Source organism: Vulpes lagopus, chromosome 13 (genome assembly GCF_018345385.1).
Source record: "Vulpes lagopus strain Blue_001 chromosome 13, ASM1834538v1, whole genome shotgun sequence".
Classification (NCBI taxonomy): Eukaryota; Metazoa; Chordata; class Mammalia; order Carnivora; family Canidae; genus Vulpes; species Vulpes lagopus.
The window spans coordinates 36,633,080-36,654,000 of record NC_054836.1 but is presented as its reverse complement, the minus strand read 5'-3'; the positions used below and the strand labels follow the sequence as shown (position 1 = coordinate 36,654,000).

Below are 20,921 nucleotides of genomic sequence, written 5' to 3'. Positions count from 1 at the left end.
GAGACCCAGGATCAAGTCCCACATCGGGCTCCCTGCATGGAGCCTGCTTCTCCCTCTCCCTGTGTCTCTGCCTCTGTGTGTGTCTATGAATAAACGAATAAAATCTAAAAAAAAAAAAATCACAGCTATTTTGTAGAAGTTCTTCAATGCAGATTTATTTGATATTTTCTTGTGACTGGATTCAGATTAAACATCTTTGGCGGGGATCCCTGGGTGGTGCAGCGGTTTGGCGCCTGCCTTTGGCCCAGGGCGCGATCCTGGAGACCGGGATCGAATCCCACATCGGGCTGCTGGCATGGAGCCTGCTTCTCCCTCTGCCTCTCTCTCTCTCTCTCTCTCTGTGACTATCGCAAATAAATAAATTAAAAAAAAAAAAAAAACATCTTTGGCAGGATTATCTCAGAAATGATGCCATGGTCTTCACATTGCACCTCTCAGGTTGTGCACAGTTTCAAGTTGTCCCATCACCTAAGGTGTTCACTTCAATAACCTGGTTAAGGTGGTGTCTGCTGGGCTACTGCAATGACTCTTCGTCTTTGTTATTAATAAGGACTTTGTGAAGAGATACTTTGAAAGTATAAAAATGCCATTCCTCTTCAAGCTTTTTGGTTCACTAATTTATTCCTATCAGTATGGCTTGATTTCCGTGGGTTATAATCTATTACTGTCATTATCTTGAAGTTCAAATCCTCTTCAATTTTGCCAGTGGGAGACCTGTAAGCTTCTTTGTGTTCAGACGCATCCCATGATTCTTTGAGCACTCTCTACTCCTTGGCTCAGAAGATGCTCCAGGCTCACCTTACACTTTTCCCTGATCCAGTCCTGGAATCAGCCATTTCTCCAAGGAGCGCTGGGTCTTTCAATGATACGTAGAGGCCAAGATCTGAGCTTTAGGTTTTCTCATTGTGAGGTCTTTGCTCCCAAACCCTTTCATGGGCATTGCTAGGAAATATATACTATAGACAGACATATACATCTGTACAGATTTCTACATCTATATGTATTAGAAACTATGAGTTTACACTGATAACGTCCAGTTCGAGCCCAAGATTGCAGGATTTTATTTTTCTCCTGTATTTGTAACTTCCTCCTTGGATAGTGAGAAACTTGGCTCCTACTGTTTTTTTCTAAAGATTTTTAAAAAATTTTATTTATTCATGAGAGAGAGGTGGAGACATAGGCAGATGGAGAAGCTCCCTGTGGGGAGCCCAATGTGGGGCTTGACCCCAGTAACATGACCTGAGCCGAAGGCAGACACTTAGCCACTGAGCCACCCAGGTGTCCTTTGGCTCCTATTGTTTATGCTTATTTTGAGCAGTTCCCTTGTATTAGCCAATTTTTAATTGTGGCCACTGACTTCTTGTCTTATGCAAACACCAACATATCGAAGGACCCTGCTGGGATCAAAGACCTAAAATAATTCCAGTGGTGGCTGAAGTTTAAACGAGAGTGAGCATGGTGCTGTGTGAAAGTGGAGGGGTAGGCAACACCAGATCTCAACTGAAATAATCTAGGTGGAGTGCTGCATGAAGCAATGGGAGACAATGGGAATCTAGGGCTGAGGAAAGCAGAGTTCAGTAGCGATCAGTTGGGGGAGGGGTGGGTGAAAATCAGGAGTGGGGTCACAGGAAGTAAACTTCTAATTTTAAGATGGCAAAGTCAATATATTTCTGCCTCCCTTTCCTCTTGAGAATCATCTCAAAGAGAGGAAACAAGATCTTTGATTATACCAGGAGATAACCACAATCTCAAACCACATTTTCTGAGGACTGAATTGCACATGGAGGAACAGTAATGACTTAAAAGAGAGAAGTAAGGTCAAATTCCTAAAAGGTACACACTGATATCCCTAGAGAAGGCTGAAAAGCCTCAGAAATTAAGAGCCACCAGGTACCTACCATAGAAAGGTAGACTGAAAATCTCTTAAGTGGTGCAGTTAGAATCTCATGTTGAATGATGCAACCTGAAAATGTCTTTTCATACTATCAAATTATTGGGATTGAGTTTGGTGCCATGTTCGAATGGATTGAATTTTATGACATTGTTGGTGTATTAGTTAACGGTCACCCTTAAAAAGCAAAATTTCTGGGGTACCTGGGTGGCTTAGTTAAGTACCCAACTCTTGATTTTGGCTCAGATCATCTCAGGGTCGTGGCATTGAGCCCCATATCACACTCTGAGCTAGGCATGGAACCTGCTTAAGATTCTCTCTCTCCTCCTCCCTCTGCCCTTCCCCCATTTCTCTCCCTCTCTTAAAAAACAAACAAACAAACAAAACCATTTCCTTTAAATACTCCTTTAACCTGGCCTATGCAGGAAATTTCAAATTTTTGCTGTTAGTAGTATATAAAAGGAATATAGACTGCTTGGTTAATAATTGTTTATTAAATGGCTCATTTTTGTGATTCAAAATTTCCTTAAAGACTATAATGTCAGGTTTCTGAAAGCTAGGTCAGAATTGTAATTCAGTACTTTTTAAAATTTTTCTATATTTATTTTAAAGATTTTATTTATTTATTCATGGGAGAGGCAGAAACATAGGCAGAGGGAGAAGCAGGCTCCCTGCTCAGCAGCGAGTCTCCTCCTCCTCTGACACCTCTCTTGTGCTCTTTCAAATAAATAAAATCTTTTTTAAAAAAGACATTAAAGTTTCATGTTCAATTTGTGATTTTTAAAAATATAAACTAAAAACTGCTGTGTCTTCAAATAGTGTCACTGCGAAGGATGAACATTAACATATCACATGCTTACTAAAAAGAAGTAGAGCTCTTTATATAAAGGACAGGAATTTTGTGAGGGGAAGAAAGGAATAGAAAAAATACTTGCTAGGGTGTCGGACTTTGGTTTTGGTTTGGGTCAGGATCTTGGACTGGGGGATAGAGCCCTGCCTCCGGCTCCTTGCTTGGACAGAGGTTCTGCTTGAGGAGTCTCTCCTGCATCCACCCTGCCCTCCACTAAATAAATCAATTTGAAAAACAACAACTTGCCAATATATTGTGCCATTATCATGGGAATGACCATCATAGAATATTTCCAAGGCAGAAAATAGGTATTTACTAACTACTGAGATTACTAACGCCCCCCTAATAACCCCCACAAACCCACTTTATTATAACCTACATCATACCTGTCTACATACTTATCATCGTGTGTTCTAGTCAGTTTATACAGCCTAAAGTAAAGGCTAGTCCATTTAAAATATTTCCAACAGTGCTGCACATTCCACACGGGAAGTATTGTATTAATAGAATTAAATTATGACAAATGTTCTTCCCTCAAAAAAATTAAACTGGACATTTTTTTCAGTGGAGTACAAAATTGAAAACCCAATATAAAAATGTTCAAAATAGGCAAATATAGGGACAAAGATTTAATGGTTGGGTGTCTGGGGGTATAACTGGGTTGGATAATATCCCCCCAAAATTCACGTCCATTTGGAACTTCAGAATGTGACCTTATCTGGAAACAGATTCTTAGCAGATGTCCTTAGTAAGATAAGGTCATACTAGATTGGGAGGAGGGTTGGGTAAATCCAATGACTGCTGTCCTTATCACACCATATGAAGACACAAGGGACACACACAGGAAAGGCGGACATGTGAAGACAGAGGCAGTGATTGAAGTGCCCTGGTTATAAGTCAGTGAATATCAAGGATTGCCAGCAACTACCAGAAGCTAGGGGAAAGCTGGGCAATTTTTGCCTCAGAACTCCATGAAGCAATCCTGCCAATATCCTGATTTAGGACTTCTGGCTTCCTGAGTTGTGAAAGAAAAAGTTTCTGTCGTTTTAAGTCACCAAGTTTGTGGTAATTTATTTCAGGAGCCACAGGAAACTAATATAGAAGAATATGGGGAATGATTGCTAATGAGTATGGGGTTTCTTTCTCTGGTGATGAGAATGTTCCAAAATTGGGATGATGATTGCACAACTCTGAATATATTAAGTACCACTGAATGATACACTTTAAATGGGTGAATTGTATAATATGTGAATTATATTTCAATAAAGCAGTTTCATGCATAAAAACCTCAAATAAATATATTATGCTTTTTTAAGACATTTATTTTTTAGAGAGTGAGAGCGACAGGGAATGTGCATGCATGCGTGCACGCAGAGGGAGGGGCAGAGACAGGGAAAGAGTCTTAAGCAGTGGAGGAGCCCCATTTGGGAGCATCACTCCCAAACCTGAGATCATAACCTGAGCCAAAACCAAGAGTTGGATGCCTAACCGACTGCACAATGCAGGCACCCCTATCATTATGTTTTTTATGATCTCTTTTGCATTTAAACATTTTTAGGATTTAAGATTATGACCCCTATATAAAAAAAAGAATGAAAATTAAAATAGAAACGCAGCTTCACAAATTTTAAAAGCAACCATTGCCTAACACGTTTAAAATGTAGGATGAATAAAACTTAGCAGTCTATTTTAAGTTAAAAAATATTTAATATTGTTGGATAAAAACACTGATGGTGACAGCTTTACATGGCTCATTCCATACATTCTGTAAGGTAAAAGGGCAAAACATTACTAGGAAAGAAATGAGTAGTTGGGTTTGTAAAACATTTATTGACCACATAAAAGCAATTAATACGAGATGACAAACATTTAACTCAAATCATTACAAAATTTTTATGGGATAACGGTCAAATCTCTCTGATGTGTCTTGCTAAGGAAAAGAAATCATGTATATTTTTAATCCATAAGAAGTTCAAAGTCAACATTGATATTGTATAACTATCAGTGCTATTCTAGTAACCTAGAAATTTGCTATAAATAGCTTTGTCTTTTGCTAATCATTCTTACTATGATTTTATTTTATTTAACAGTGAGGACTGAAGAGGCATAATCATTTTTTAACCACTGGATAAAACAGTACTATAAATTAATGAGGGTGCTAGGCTTGACATTTTGTGTTTAAAAGATGGAATATATTTAATTGGATTGAATATATTTCATGAGGACTTGGGTACATTTTAAGCCCAAAATGTGTTTATGAAGCTCAGTGAGAGAATATGTATACTTGACTCACTGGCTTGCTTTTAAAATGGAATAAATTTGGCACTAAATGGAACAAATGAAGACAAGCAAAATTAGGTGAGACGAAGATGCTTCATCAGGGTTGCCTGTCTTGACTTACAATTCATACTATTTCTTAGTTCTTGACTGAACAGAAACAAATAGACCTAACTACATAGCACTTCTATGATGTATGAAAATAGAATCTAGAGCTAAGATGAGATCGCTTCACTGATGAGCCAATCCCCCACTCTGCCATAATCATAGTTACAAATGTGAAATTCATTCAAGAATTCATATTTTCACCAAATGCTTATGATTTTTCAAGTTTTCTTGCTAGATACGTCTTGGTAGTGGCCAGCTAAAATATGGTCTTTGAATTAAGCAAGGAAATTCATATAAAAGAAACATCTATCTTATAACGATCTTACTTTACTTGAAATTTCCTTTAAAAAAACAAAAAAACAGAAAACACCAAACTAAAACTTCGTAACCAAACTCTTGGAACAAAGCACTGTTGGCCATATTTTTGAGTCTCCGATAAATCTTGAAGTCCATTCACTTTTCATGTTTCAAGTGTTTCTTCATTTGCTCCACAAGTATCAACAACACAAATTAAACAACTTGTTACTGGGAAAGCTCGGACTTTGGAGTTGGCAACCCATTTGTCTGTCTCAGTATTATATTCAAGGATGTGTCCTAATCGACCCACACCTTGAAAACCAGCCAAGACATAAACTATAGAGCCAACTGCTGCACACTTCACTGTTACACCCTTCCATGGCATTGGCGAGACCATCTTCCACTCGTTTAATTTAATATCATAATATTCCACATTGTCCAGACCACCTTCAAAAGAATGAGATAACATGAACAATAGTATTAACAATTCTAAGATCTCTTAAAGTAATAATTCTTTGCATCTTCCCAACATTTTATTATGAACATTTTCAAACATGCAGAACAGTTAGGAATCTTACAATGAATGCCCATATCTACCATCTATTTTTATTTTTACTTTAACAGAGTAAAAACTTAATTTTTACTTGAATCCTAAATATGTATATTTATTTTACAAAATGAAAAATGTTCTATCTGTTCTGGGAAAGTAAACAAATAGTGGATTTTCCCTCTGATTAACTTTGACTATAATTATTCAAGTCTTTATCCTTCTGCCATTTATCTTTTAGCAGTTGATGGAAAACAGCAATGGCAAGAGATAGAAGGGAAGGAAGGTATTTGTTATACATAAGTAATGCTTAAAGGTATTGACTAAAATGAAGTTTACGGACTATAGATTCAGTTCAGATTCTTTTTAAATAAATTATTTACGATTTTTTCTACAAACTATTTAAGAAAATAAAAAATCAAATTTACTCATTTAAATAATAGTGACAGATATTTTCATGCAATGTTTAAAAAATTCAAATGTTTCTGTGACTTAACAGTTCTTTAGCTAGTGTGATACTATCAGCCAGGAGGTATCTGGAAATGTGTGAAGCTGAGACTGTCACAATGACTGGCCATTACCTACATTTCATGGATAGGGATGTTAAACATACTGCAATGTTTCATAAAATATATTAGTTCCCAGAAAATATAAATATAATCCCATATGTGACAAATGCTTATATTTAGATTTTAAGAAATGTTTCAAAGATTTATGAGGAGAGATCATGCAAACCACTAGGTAAGTTGAACAGTGAATAAATGTCACATACCCAAGCCGTTCTGACCACCTACAGCAAATATCTTGTCTTTTACAAATACCAGTCCATGATTCTTCCTGGCCTCAATCATTGGACACAGCTCAGTCCATCTGGAAAATAAGCGAAAGCTTTTAGAGTACTTGTTCCCAGGAAGTGAAGTACTCATACTAATTCATTAGAAAGGTTTGTTATCCCAATTAAGTACTCATTTACTACTCACATGTGTTCACACCCATGCACCTCTGAAACATTAGAAAACAAAAAGGTCGATGTGGTTTTGAGTAATTTATTTATAGGTAGGTAAATGAGGATTTTATTCCTTTCAACACCTGCAGAATATGAGAAATAAAGAATATCTAGAGACGACTAGCACATCTTTAGAAGAAATCCACTTCCTAATTCATAGTAATTTGTTAAGATAGTAACAAAAAAGAAAAGGAAGATACTTAATATAAAATACTAATATCATCACATATGGTTTTAATTAATATTTATGTATGAGTAAAACACAAATTTAACGTTGGGCTCTAGCAACCAGCAAATTAGTAGTATCTGTTACTATTCATATGTCCACCTTCAAATGTACACTTACAACTTTAGGCAGCACTAGTAACAAAAGTATTTATTCTGTCAAATTTAATAACTTACTAGCATGTTGTTTTTGTTCATGGCCACTATTATAAATAATGAGATTGAGAACATAAATGTGGACATTTAGTGTTGAAGAACACTAATTTAGGGATGCCTGGGTGGCTCAGTAGTTGAGTCTGCCTTTGACTCAGGTCATGATCCCAGGGTCCCGGGATCAAGTCCCATATCAGGCTCCCTGCATGGAGCCGGCTTCTCCATCTGCCTGTGTCTCTGCCTCTCTCTCTGTGTCTCTCATGAGTAAATAAATAAAATCTTAAAAAAAAACAAACAAGCACTAATTCATAGGTAGCAGCCTCATATACAAAGACAACTGTATTATTATTTTTTTCTGTGAGACTCAATCCCTTCTTTTATATTCGATCCCAAACACACAAGTGACATTTGTGGTTGTGAAGGTAGTACTGGGACACAGGCTTGTTTCTCAAGAGCTAACATAAACCCAAACTAGCCAACAAAAGGGTAATATGACATAAACGTAACTCTCTAATATGGTCATTTATCTCTCTTCCTTTAAATAATTTACTAAACTTTTCAAAATATAATTAAGACATAATGATTAACTCTGAAATATTAACAACTGTTTGCTTTATATTAATAAAATTTTGTTTTAAAAGTGGTTTGACAGTTGCCACATTCATTTTCAGAGCACTCTGTAAGGTGAGGTGGGCAACACTGTTCCTTTTTTTTTCCTAGGGTCAACACACGTGCTCCTCTAAGTGAAAAAACCAGCATATAGCTCAGAGGTGGGAGCCAGTACTGGGCCTCCACTGTTTCTCTATGCAGTGAGCTTCAAATGGTGAGCTGTCAAAGTGTATTAAATACAGTCTTTAACTTGGAAAAATTCAAAATATATACCCCTTTCTTCTACACACATGTCCATGATATAAAATAAGAGCGTATTTTTAATGTAGGGTCATCTTTGACTTATGATGGTTCAAATTAGGATTTTTTGACTTTATGATAATGCAAAAGTGAAACACATACAGTAGAAACTGTACTTCACATTTTGAATTTTGATCTTTTTCTGGGCTAGCTATATGTTATTCATGATGTTGGGCAGCTGCAGTGAGCTGCAGCTCCCGGTCAGCCACAGGATCATGAGGGTGAAGAACTTATCCACTTTATAGCAATTCTGTACCATAGAGCCATTCACTTTCAGTAGTCAATACATTACATGAGATATTCAACACTTTTTTGTAAAAGTTTTTGTGTTAGATGACTGTACCCAACTATAGGCTAATGTAAGTGTTCTGAGCATGTTTAAGGTAGGCTAGGCTAAGCTATGATGTTCAGTAGGTTAGTTGTATTAAATTTATTTTTTTTTTTAATTTATTTTCAAGGTAACAATATTTACAACTTACAATGGGTTTATCAGGATGAAACCTCATTGTAAGTGGAGGAAACTCTTGAAGGTTTAGAGTTTAGGTCCTTGCTCTCCCTGACCTGAACTTCATTTTTTAAATTTTAAAAAATTTTAAAAGATTTTACTTATTTATTCATGAGAGATACACAGAGAGGCAGAGACACAGACAGAGGGAGAAGCAGGCTTCATGCAGGGAGCCCGATGTGGGACTCGATCCTGGGACGCTGGGACCACTTCCTGAGCCCAAGGCAGATTCTCAACTGCTGAACTACCCAGGCATCCCCCTGACCTGAACTTTAGTGTTTAGAAGCTTTTCTTAGAATTCTGACTACAGAAACTGTCATGTTATTTCCAAAGGTTTCGATTCTTAGTAGCTTCCAATTAAACCACTGTAGTTACAAAACACTTAAAATGCAAAAAAGGGGCAGCCCCAGTGGCTTAGCGGTTTAGTGCTGCCTTCTGCCCAGGGTGTGATCCTGGAGACCATGGGTCGAGTCCCACGTCAGGCTCCAAAAAACAAAAATGCAAAAAATTGGAAAGAATTCCTATAAAAAATAACTTAGGTGGGCAGATCACATATTAAAAAAAGTAAATCATGGTAGCATATTACTTTTCATTTTGACATCTGGATAATTATAGTCACACTAGCTTTTTACTTAGGAAAATTTAAAGGCATTGAAGAGAATTTAAGTTTCACACATAAGCTCAATATATACAAAAGAAATGCAAACTTGTGTGAGTTTTAAGATATTCCCCAAATTGAATGTATTCACCTAGTTTTAAAAAATACTGAAGTTACAGAATTCCTTTATACTTTTTCCCTGCTACTACGAATAAGAATATATTGATTTACACTCATAGTGCCTGTTTAAAGATCTTAAAATTTAGAATCCTAGAATTTATCTGATATGTGTTTAACTTTAAGAGAATTTTTTATAAATGAAAAAATAGGAAGCAGGACAAAGAGACTAGAGTTTTCCAACTAGTATGTTGTAATACTTTTTGAGCATAAGGTGTCTGAGAGACTGCCATAGGAGGGTAACGAGTTGGCATATAACCCCTCCTATAGTTTGGGACAAGATGGGCCAGATAGCTCAACTGATGGATGACAGAATGAGATAAGGGGTATTCTCAGCATGCCCTGGCAAGTACTAAAGATTCATTCTGAAAAACACTGAGTAGTAGTAAATGTGATGATTTCAAAGACATTTTCTAATCTCAATACTTTTTAAAAAGATTTATTTATTTTAGAGAGAGAAATAGAGGGAGAGGATCTCCAGCAGACCACCTGGAAAGCGTGAAGCCCGATTTGAAGCCTGATCTCATGATCTTGAGGATCATGACCTGAGCCAAAATCAAAGAATTGGAGGCTACCTGACTGAGTGAGGCACCCAGGTGTCCCTGGTCTCAACAGATCAGTTTCAAGATAAGCTGCTTTCCCTTCTAACACAGGTAAGTAACCAGTTGAACAAAAAAATGAGAAAAGAACAATTGTAACTACAGTTTTGTTTGGGAGAGAAGTTATTGATTTTAAATCCTTTAAAAGTAGGTGGGAAACATAAATAATTGCACAATGGTTAATCATAGTTTATAATTAAATTCTTACTTTTCATTAAAAAAACAAAACCAATACCTGGATTAGAAGACTTCTATGTTTTGTAATCTGGCAATATTTCCTAAATATAAAACTTGAGCACAAAAACTTTGGCATAGCACTTAAGTTGAACATATGTACCCAATAGCTTGTCCTGGTAAAGGAAGAACAATCCTTTCAAATCAATAAATAACTTTTCTTATCAAATCTCTTCGGATGTTTCTGAGTATCAACAAAAGATCTGACTGGGGTATTACCTGTAGTCATTTCCTTAAAAATGTACTTACTCCGTCCCTCACCCCACCCCTTTCTGTAATTGGCACATCACCTTTGGCTACATTGAACAAGTTCCATCATTAACTACAAGGTCAGAAAATCTGGCTAACCACTTATTTCTTTAGCATTTTGCCTTTTAAAAAGCAACTATTTACATGCCAGATTTAAGAATAATCATAATGACTAAATATGTATCCAAACATACTTTAGTAAGCATGAACTCAGAATTAAGACATTATACCTAGGGGTATGATTTATTAATGACACTAATCAATATATAGTATTTCCAATTAAAGGCAAATTTACTACCAATCATAAATTCTTGCCCCTCCTTCCCTACATCTCCTGACTTCAACAAAAATATTGTATGAAATTTGATGAATCAGTCAGAATTGTCTCATTCATAGGCAATTACTGCAATATTGCAATTATATGCAGGAACAGAAAGAGAGGGGCTCCCACAGGGTATATAAGACAAAACACAGAGGAAGGGTCCAGGCCATAAACATGTCCCTAACCCAACACATTCAAAAGTGTGTGTGCATTCTTAATACAAGAACTAATTTCTTCTGTTGAGTCCTTCTGCTTTTTGCCATCTTCTTCCTCTGAACTTACAGAATACATTTAACTGTGAAATAAGACTTTTTTGTTTATACACAGTGTAGTTTTAATGAGTTATGCATAAGGTTAGTCCCACACACTTCCACAAATAAGTTTATAAACACTTAAATCTAAAGAAAGAAAGAAGTTATTTGAAAGGTGAATTATAAACATTGTAACTTCACTGATTTAAGAATAGGTCCATACATACGTTTCTGTGGCAGGATCATAAACCTCACAGGAATTCAGCACTCTCCCAGAAACATTGTTCCCTAAACTTCCACCACAAACATAGATCAGGCCATTGGCTTCCACCATCCCATGGCTGCAGCGCTGAGTCAACATGCTGGGCTTTGTGTGCCAACTTTCAGTTCTGGTGTCATAGCACTCAAATAAATATAGAGCTGAGTTTCCTGTTTAAAAAAAAAAAAAAAGACTCCATCATGCTTAATTTAGTGTATGTGTGGGTTTGGAGCAAGCTGATGGTAGAGCTGGGTCATTAGTTCCTGGAGGAAAGAACTTAAAGTTATAGTCTTCTCTAAACTTAATTTACACTAACAGCAAAATGGAGGAATAGCTTAAGAAAAAACCAACCCTCAATTTCTTTCAGAAATGGGCCCTCAACTAATATTCGATAAAGGAGGAAAGACTATCCACTGGAAGACAGTCTCTTCAATAAATGGTGCTGGGAAAATTGGATATCCACATGCAGAAGAATGAAACTAGACCATTCTCTTACACCATACACAAAGATAAACTCAAAATGGATGAAAGATCTAAATGTGAGACAAGATTCCATCAAAATCCTAGAGGAGAACACAGGCAACACCCTTTTTGAACTCGGCCACAGTAACTTCTTGCAAGATACATCCACGAAGGCAAAAGAAACAAAAGCAAAAATGAACTATTGGGACTTCATCAAGATAAGAAGCTTTTGCACAGCAAAGGATATAGTCAACAAAACTAAAAGACAACCTACAGAATGGGAGAAGATATTTGCAAATGACGTATCAGATAAAGGGCTAGTTTCCAAGATCTATAAAGAGCTTATTAAACTCAAAACCAAAGACAAACAATCCAATCATGAAATGGGCAAAAGACATGAACAGAAATCTCACAGAGGAAGACATAGACATGGCCAACAAGTGCATGAGAAAATGCTCTGCATCACTTGCCATCAGGGAAATACAAATCAAAACCACAATGAGATACCACCTCACACCAGTGAGAATGGGGAAAATTAACAAGGCAGGAAACCACAAATGTTGGAGAGGATGTGGGGAAAGGGGAACCCTCTTGCACTGTTGGTGGGAATGTGAACTGGTTCAGTCACTCTGGAAAACTGTGTGGAGGTTCCTCAAAGAGTTAAAAATAGACCTGCCCTACAACCCGGCAATTGCACTGCTGGGGATTTACCCCAAAGATGCAGATGCAATGAAACGCCGGGACACCTGCACCCCGATGTTTCTAGCAGCAATGTCCACAATAGCCAAACTGTGGAAGGAGCCTCAGTGTCCATCGAAAGATGAATGGATAAAGAAGATGTGGTTTATGTATACAATGGAATATTCCTCAGCCATTAGAAATGACAAATACCCACCATTTGCTTCAACGTGGATGGAACTGGAGGGTATTATGCTGAGTGAAATAAGTCAATCGGAGAAGGACAAACATTATATGGTCTCATTCATTTGGGGAATATAAATAATAGTGAAAGGGAATAGAAGGGAAGGGAGAAGAAATGGGTAGGAAATATCAGAAAGGGAGACAGAACATGAAGACTCCTAACTCTGGGAAACGAACTAGGGGTGGTGGAAGGGGAGGAGGGCGGGGGCTGGGGGTGAATGGGTGATGGGCACTTGACGGGATGAGCACTGGGTGTTATTCTCTATGTTGGCAAATTGAACACCAATAAAAAATAAATTTATTATTAAAAAAGAAAGAAAAAACTAACCCTGTTTGTATAGATCTTAGAAAAAATTTTTCAAAAGGATCTGCTGGAGAGATTTATTCATTGGTAATTCATTTTAAGAAACTGGTTTGACTTCAGAAGAGAAATTAAGTAAGTAACATTATGAATGTCTTCAAGCCCAGTACATGTGAAGATAATTATTTAAGCTTCAAATGTTTATAGAGGAGAAAAGTGTAGTGATTTATAGATGGTAACTCCATACCTTAAAGTCTGAAAACTCCTATATGATAATATTCTAAGGCTTATCATTTAACATTCTTTTTTTTTTAAATTTTTTATTTATTTATGATAGAGAGAGAGAGAGAGAGAGAGAGAGAGAGAGAGAGAGACAGGCAGAGACACAGGCAGAGGGAGAAGCAGGCTCCATGCACCGGGAGCCCGACGTGGGATTCGATCCTGCGTCTCCAGGATCGCACCCTGGGCCAAAGGCAGGGACTAAACCGCTGTGCCACCCAGGGATCCCATCATTTAACATTCTATAATAGTCACTGCACCAGTAACAAAACTATTCTTCCTGACTACTCTCTCTGGCTCTGTGAGTAAGCCCTGAAGTCCTGCTGGCCTGTTCTTAAATATACTCTCAAGGTTGTATCACTGCATGTCTCTGGTGTATTTTGATTATATACATTAACGGCAAAACATATACATCCTGTCTTGTAACTTCTATACATTATAAGGGCTCAATAAAGAGTTTTAGAAATGATACCAAAAGGGACACCTGGGTGGCTTGGCGGTTGAGTGTGTGCCTTTGGCTCAGGGCGTGATCCCAGATTCCCAGGATCGAGTCCCACATTGGGCTCCCTTGCATGAAGCCTGCTTTCCCTCTGCCTGTGTCTCTGCCTTTCTTTCTCTCTGTCTCATGAATAAATAAAAATCTTAAAATAAAACAGTTTTAAGAGTTTTTTTTTTAATTTTATTTTATTTATTTATGATAGGCACACAGTGAGAGAGAGAGAGAGGCAGAGACATAGGCAGAGGGAGAAGCAGGCTCCATGCACCGGGAGCCTGATGTGGGATTCGATCCCGAGTCTCCAGGATTGCGCCCTGGGCCAAAGGCAGGCGCCAAACCGCTGCGCCACCCAGGGATCCCAATAAAACAGTTTTAATTTGGTAGATTCAGTTGATACTAAGAGGAAATAGGAAGTATATGGCAGACATAAGAAACTAAGGAAAACACTGACTTAGTAATTGCTGAAGAAATAGTTACCTACCCTACTTTTTAATAAAAAGTGTTTCTATAGAACAGTTACTTTCTATTTTCTTTAGGATTTATTGTATTTGAAATATGCTTCATTAGACATTGTATAAAAAAGGCTTTTAAAGGGGAAAAGAGTCACTTCTTAAGTCACATTTTAAAAAATCTTTAATTCTTCTCATATTAATTTGATATCTTATGAGGGGAGTAAAAACTTAAAACAGACAAGTTTGCTGAACAAAAGTAATACATTCTTTGGCCTAACATAAAAATCATCAAAAAAAAAAAAAAAAAAAGAAGGGGCTGCCTAGGTGGTTCAGTGGTCTGCCTTTGGCTCAGGTCATGATCCTGAGGTCTTGGGGATCTAGTCCTACATCAGGTTCCCTGCATGGAGCCTGCTTCTCCCTCTGCTTGTGTCTCTGCCTTTCTCTCTGTGTCTCTCATGAATAAATAAATAAAATCTTAAAAAAATAAAGAATTAACATTTGAATTCCATACCATAGGTTTATTTGGTCTTCCTAGTTTTCATTATAAGCCCATTATTTAACTAAAGAAATTATATGAAAAGGTGAAAGCATGTTAAAGCTATTATGTATCTAGTCTACACCTAGAATATCCATTTAGAAAAATTATTCATTTAGAAAAAGATCACCACTGGACAGTAACAAAGTACCCATCAATGAGAAAGATTTTTTACAGCCAAACCCATACCTTGTTCTGATCAGTAAGCATAAAATACCACTACCAGTCATTATATTAAATAGTTAAAGAATAAAAGCAAATGAGAAAGATCATTCTTACTTTTTTTCTGATATAAAGAAAGAAGAGGCAGTAAGGTATAAAAAATCTTAAAAGCATGAATGTAATAAAGAGATTTTAAAGGGTCTATTAGTGAGCCAAACTCTGAAATCTTTAAAGTAAATAATAATATATATCTAAAACTAATCTAGGGGTGCCTGGGTGGCTCAGTTGGTTAAGTATCTGTCTTTGGCTCAGGTCATGATCTCAGGGTCCTGGGATCGAGCCCCATGTGGGGCTCCCTGCTCTGTGGGGAGTCTACTTCTCCCTCTCTCTCTGTCCCTCTCCTCCTCATTCTCCCTTTCCCTCTCACAAATAAAAATACAATCTTTAAAAAATAAAAAATAAAACGAGGGCAGCTCGGGTGGCTCAGCGGTTTGGCGCCGCCTTCAGCCCAGGGTGTGATCCTGGAGACCTGGGATTGAGTCCCACGTCGGGCTCTTTGCATGGAGCCTGCTTCTCCCTCTGCCTTGTGTCTCTCATGAATAAATAAATAAAATCTTTAAAACAAAAACAAAAACAAAAACAAATCTAGATAGAACTAAAATCCAGATGGTATGAGAAAAAAATGGGACAATTAACATAATCTAGGAAGCTGAAGTTCTTGTAAAATGATTTATAAAAAAAAAAAGGTAAACCTTTAGGGAAATAGGCTCTAAAATATGACAGATATGTATTTAAATTATGTCAAAAAGACAACAATTGTTTATGTAAATATGAAAGCCAAGAAACATACTTGGTAAAACACCTTTTCCCAAACAAAAATACTGAGTAAATCCTTACCGACTTCGGAACCTCCAGATGTGTAAATTTTGCCTTCTGCAGCACAGGCAGCCAGGCTGTCTCGAGGTGTGGGAGGGCCCAGTTTAGAATACCAGCTATCCTTCACAACATTATAGCAATCCATTCGTTTTATAGGGAAAAGCTGAGAGCCACCCAAAATATATACTACATTGTCCCAAAACACGCATGCTGCATCTCTTCGTTTTTCAAAGGGGCAGCGGATGTCTGTCCAGCTATAATCCTGTAACAGGAATGGAGTAAGCAGTCAGTAATGAAAAAATGTAATTGATACAGATGAGACAAAGATATAGTTGAGAAAGTACAAAATGTAAGAGTATGTTAATTTGCTAGAGTACATAAAACAATGTTTGGCTTAAGACAAAATCTAATTTAATCTTGTGTGATTTTTTCAGAATGTTGGTTAGCTAGGGCAGAGGGCAAGAGGAAGATGGTGACTGCTTTGGGTGTTTTCTGGTTCCAGATTAAACTCTAATACATTGGGATGTATCATTATTATCACTAAGTCTTCAATTCCTTCTGTTATTAAGGACGTTATTAATACAAGAAAATTCTAAAACAAGTTTTGTTATGTAGAAAAAAGCTTCTTTCAAATGTAAATTGGGGTGCCTGGGTAGCTTAGTTGGTTGAGCATCTGACTCTTGATTCTGGCTCAGGTCATGATCTTGGGGTTGTGGGATGGAGTCCCATGTGGGGCTCTGTGCTCAGCAGGGAGTCTGCTTGGGATTCTTTCTTTCTGCCCCTCCCCCTGCTCACACACTCTTTCTCAAATAAATAAATCCTTAAAAACAACAACAACAACAACAAAACCCCAAATGTAAACATACCCAACCCCTTCCCGCCAGATATATAGTGATAATAACCATTGGCAGGGCACCTGGATGTCTCAGTCAGTTAGGTGTGGACTCTTGATTTGAGCTCAGGTCATGATCTTGAGTCATGGGATTGGGCCAGGAGTCCAGATCCATGGTCACTGTGGAGTCTGCTTGAAATTCTCTCTCCCACTCCTAACTCTGGGAAACAAACTAGGGGTGGTGAAAGGGGAGGTGGGTGGGGAGTGGGGGTGACGGGCACTGAGGGGGGCACTTGATGGGATGAGCACTGGGTGTTATTCTATATGTTGGCAAATTGAACACCAATAAAAAATAAATTTATATATATATAAAAAGAAATTTTCTGTCCCTTTCCCTCTGCCCTTCCCCTAGCTCTCACACACGTGCATTCTCTCTAAATAAATAAAATCTTTTTTTTTTAAGATTTTCTTTATTTATTCATGAGAGACATAGAGAGGCAGAGACACAGGCAGAGAGAGAAGTAGGCTCCATGCAGGAAGCCAGATGTGGGACTCGATCCTGAGACTCTCAGATCACACCCTGAGCCAAAGGCAGATGCTCAACTGCTGAGCTACCCAGGCAGCCCTAAATAAATAAAATCTTAAAAGAATCATCAGATAATATGAAGCTTAAACTGCTGTTATCCTACTGATGTCTAAAGCTAGAAGGTATTTTGTGGACTTCTGTGATATTAACTTTTTTAATGAAGATTTTATTTATTAGAGCAAGCAAGAAAGAGAACATAAGTGGGGGGAGAGGTAGAGGGAGAATGAGAAGCAGATTCCCCAATGAGTGCCGGGAGCCCGATGCAAGGTTTGATCCCAGGACTACAGTATCATGACCTGAGCTGAAGGCAGAGGCTTAACTGACTGAACCACCCAGGCATGCTGTGATATAAATTTTTAAAAAATATTCAGTTGAGCCAGTATATTCAGCTGAAATCTTAAAGCCGTGATATTTACTATGAAATATTTGACTGGTCTGGAAACTCACTTTTTTCTTCTGGATTAGAGATGAGCATGTATCAGTACTTCATAATAAGGGCTGTTTGTTCACATTATCATTTAGTTTCCTCACTATGTTTGGTACATCCAAAGATACCTTTTTCTATGTAAATGTATGGGGATTTCTTCCAAAGCCATAGTATCTTGGATCCTCCCCCCCTTTTTTTTGAACAAGGAGGCTACATTGTTCCTGCTGCTTTCTGAAAATATCTAACACAATTAGGGTCAGACAGAAATCCAAACAATTCCTGATCTCACTGAGCAAAGCAGTGGTATGATTATTAACACTGAGTTCCCTTTGGGAAAATCTGATGGATATCTACCACACTAGTATCCAATGTTTCAGCCATTCATCAGATTAGATCAAAGCATCACAGAATATAAAGAATGGTCTCAGGAAAAAAAAAGAGCCTATCATATGGAATACTTTGACTCCTAGTGATGATAAACATTTTTAAGTGACCAAAAAAATAAAAGTCTTAATCCTTGTTTTATTCTCAAATTAGGATCTATGTGGCTCCCTGGGTTACTCAGTAGTAATGCCAGTACTTATGTACTGGCATTCACATAAAACTATAGGATAAATATAACATTTTTCTAAAGTTGGTTTTACTCAACAGATACCGAATAACTGGGGAAAATTATTATTTTAAGATCTTATTTGAGAGCGAGAGAGAGAGAGAGAGAGAGTGCATGCACAAGTGAACACATGGAGGGGAGGGCAGAGGGAGAAGCAGATTCCCTGGTGAGAAGGGAGTGTGACTCTGAGATCATGACCTGAGCTGAAGGCAGATGCTTAACCAACTGAAACACCCAGGCGCCCCCTGGGAACAATTATTGTTAAAATTTGTTTTCTTAGAGTTGCATACCACAGAATGAAAAAAAAATGAGAGAAAATAATGACCATACTCTACAGTGATCCCTCAAAAGTGAACTAATGCTTCTCTTACATATTCTATAAATCTACTCATAATTCCTACCTGACCAAGATCATTAGCAGAGATATAAAATTAGTAAGATAGTGTTAACTCAGTGAATCTCAAACTCTTGCCACTCTTACATCCAATTTGTTTGATACTGATCATTAGAAAGCAATATGGAAACTTTTCTATAGTTTCTAAAGATATCCACAGGAACACTATCTTTCCTTGCTCTTCCTTAATTTCAGGATTAGAAAATGGGTGACATATTCTTTTAAATGATCTCTAAGACCTGCTACTCTTCACATCAAAAGTAATTGCTGGGATACCTGGGTGGCGCAGCAGTTGAGGATCTGCCTTTGGCTCAGGGCCTGATCCCAAGTCCGGGGATCAAGTCCCACATCAGGGTCCCTGAGAGGAGCCTGCTTCTCTCTCTGCCTGTGTCTCTGGCACCCCCCTCCGTCTTTCATGAATAAATAAATAAAATCTTAAAAAAAAAAAACTGCCAATGTAGGGGCTGGAATTAAAATACAAACAAAATACATTTTAACTAAATGCACTTAACATTTAGATACTAGGATACGGAGTTCCAAAAAACGGGGAAATAACTCCCCAGAATTTGGTAGAAATAATTCCCTTAATTTTCAAATACTACTCAAGAGTTTTAGAAAGGAATAAGTGAGTGCTCATATGTACCTGTCATTTAGGGCTTTGCTAGGCTTCAGACTTAAGAATTAAAATAAACTGAATAAATTGCTCTCTTGGAACTATAAGCCCAAAGGAAAAATGGTCAGCCAGTGTGTGTGTGCAGTGTGTACGTGAGTGCATGTGGGACAAGAAAGGCACATGCTTCTACTAGTAATTTGGGCTCCATTTCCTTAGATATCCTCAAGTTTTTAAATCTTTTTCAACTCTCCAAATACTGTCATTAGTCAAAGTACATGTTAGACACTAAGCGTGATCAATTGTGACCACATTTAATTTCTAGGCAGATGAAACGACCTTTGCAAGAATTTTACTCAGAATGCAAATATGATTTCATTTTAGCTAAAATTTAATGTTTTACACTTGAGCTCATTAAATACACCCGTCAGGTATTAACTGCACCTGTGTTTGAAAATACCTGGCTTTGATTGTATGCATGTATGTAGGGGAGCTTTTTTCCTGTATGTATAGGTAGATCTCACTGGAAAGTCTAATTCTCCCAATCTATACCTCACCCAAAACAGAATACCAAGAAGGTGATCTGATGTTTATCCTTTAATAATTTGTACTAAAAGATAACATATGTGTAGTTGAGGAAGCAAGCAGAGAAGCAAAAATATAGATGAGAAGTCAGACTTATAGGCTCCATAGATTTGAATGCCAGCTTTTATCTTAGTAGTGATGGGACTACCCCCAACCTGGGGCCTGTTGACTGCTCCCTGAGCTCCTAGGTTACACCTCAAGCTAGAGGGAAAGGTAGCTTTCCTGTTAGCAACTAGATAGATACATAGCAGTAGAGTTACAGTGTATGTGTGTGGGCAGGGAACTGTTACTCTAAAAACAATTTAATTCAGTTAAGTTTTATTGAGTATCTATTTCATGCAAAGTTCTGTGCCTGGCTGAGCAAAAGATATGGAAATGGTAAAACTGGAAAGCCTGGAAAAGACAGAGGTAGGGGGCAGCCCTGGTGGCTTAGCGGTTTAGCACTGTCTTCAGCCCAGGGCGTGATCCTGGAGACCCGGAATCGAGTCTCATGTCAGGCTCCCTGCATGGAGCCTGCTTCTACCTCTGGCTGTGTCTCTGCCTCTCTCTCTCTAATAAATAAATAAAATCTTAAAAAAAAAAAAAAAAAAAGGTAGAAGGAACTTTTGATATGTTACCTGTCTATGCATCCACATACATACACATTCATGTATAAAGTCCTGTCTTCCCTGGTCCTAGTCAGACTTTCTTTTCTCTGCTGTGATACACCAACACTCTAGACTTTTTTTTTTTTAAAGCTCAAGGCTCCTTTCCTTGTTGTAGGCTTCCCTGACTGCTTTTTTTTAAATCCCCACCACACTAAAGTCTGGGCTTCAAGAATAAACATTCCTACATCTTGCTCTGTGTGGTTTTTCTAGCAGTAGTACAATGCTACAGGATAGTGAAATGCTTCTTGAGGTAAGGAGCTGTAATAGCTCTCTAAATTCCACAAGGCAA

At 37.6% G+C, this 20,921-nt stretch overlaps 1 protein-coding gene across 5 annotated transcripts in view; it reads right to left on the bottom strand.

Annotated features, from left to right (window-relative positions):
* Positions 1–4,428: 4,428 nt before the first annotated feature.
* Positions 4,429–20,921, bottom strand: part of KLHL7 (kelch like family member 7) — a 67,324-nt gene continuing 50,831 nt past the window's right edge. For all 5 annotated transcript variants that reach the window (XM_041727798.1, XM_041727796.1, XM_041727795.1 and 2 more), the window contains 4 exons: positions 15,963–16,203; positions 11,426–11,627; positions 6,743–6,840; positions 4,429–5,870 (listed from right to left, as the gene is read on the bottom strand). In XM_041727798.1, the coding sequence (XP_041583732.1) occupies positions 5,587–5,870; positions 6,743–6,840; positions 11,426–11,627; positions 15,963–16,203 (825 nt within the window). In that variant the 3' untranslated portion in view covers positions 4,429–5,586. The remainder of the gene's footprint in view (positions 5,871–6,742; positions 6,841–11,425; positions 11,628–15,962; positions 16,204–20,921) is intronic.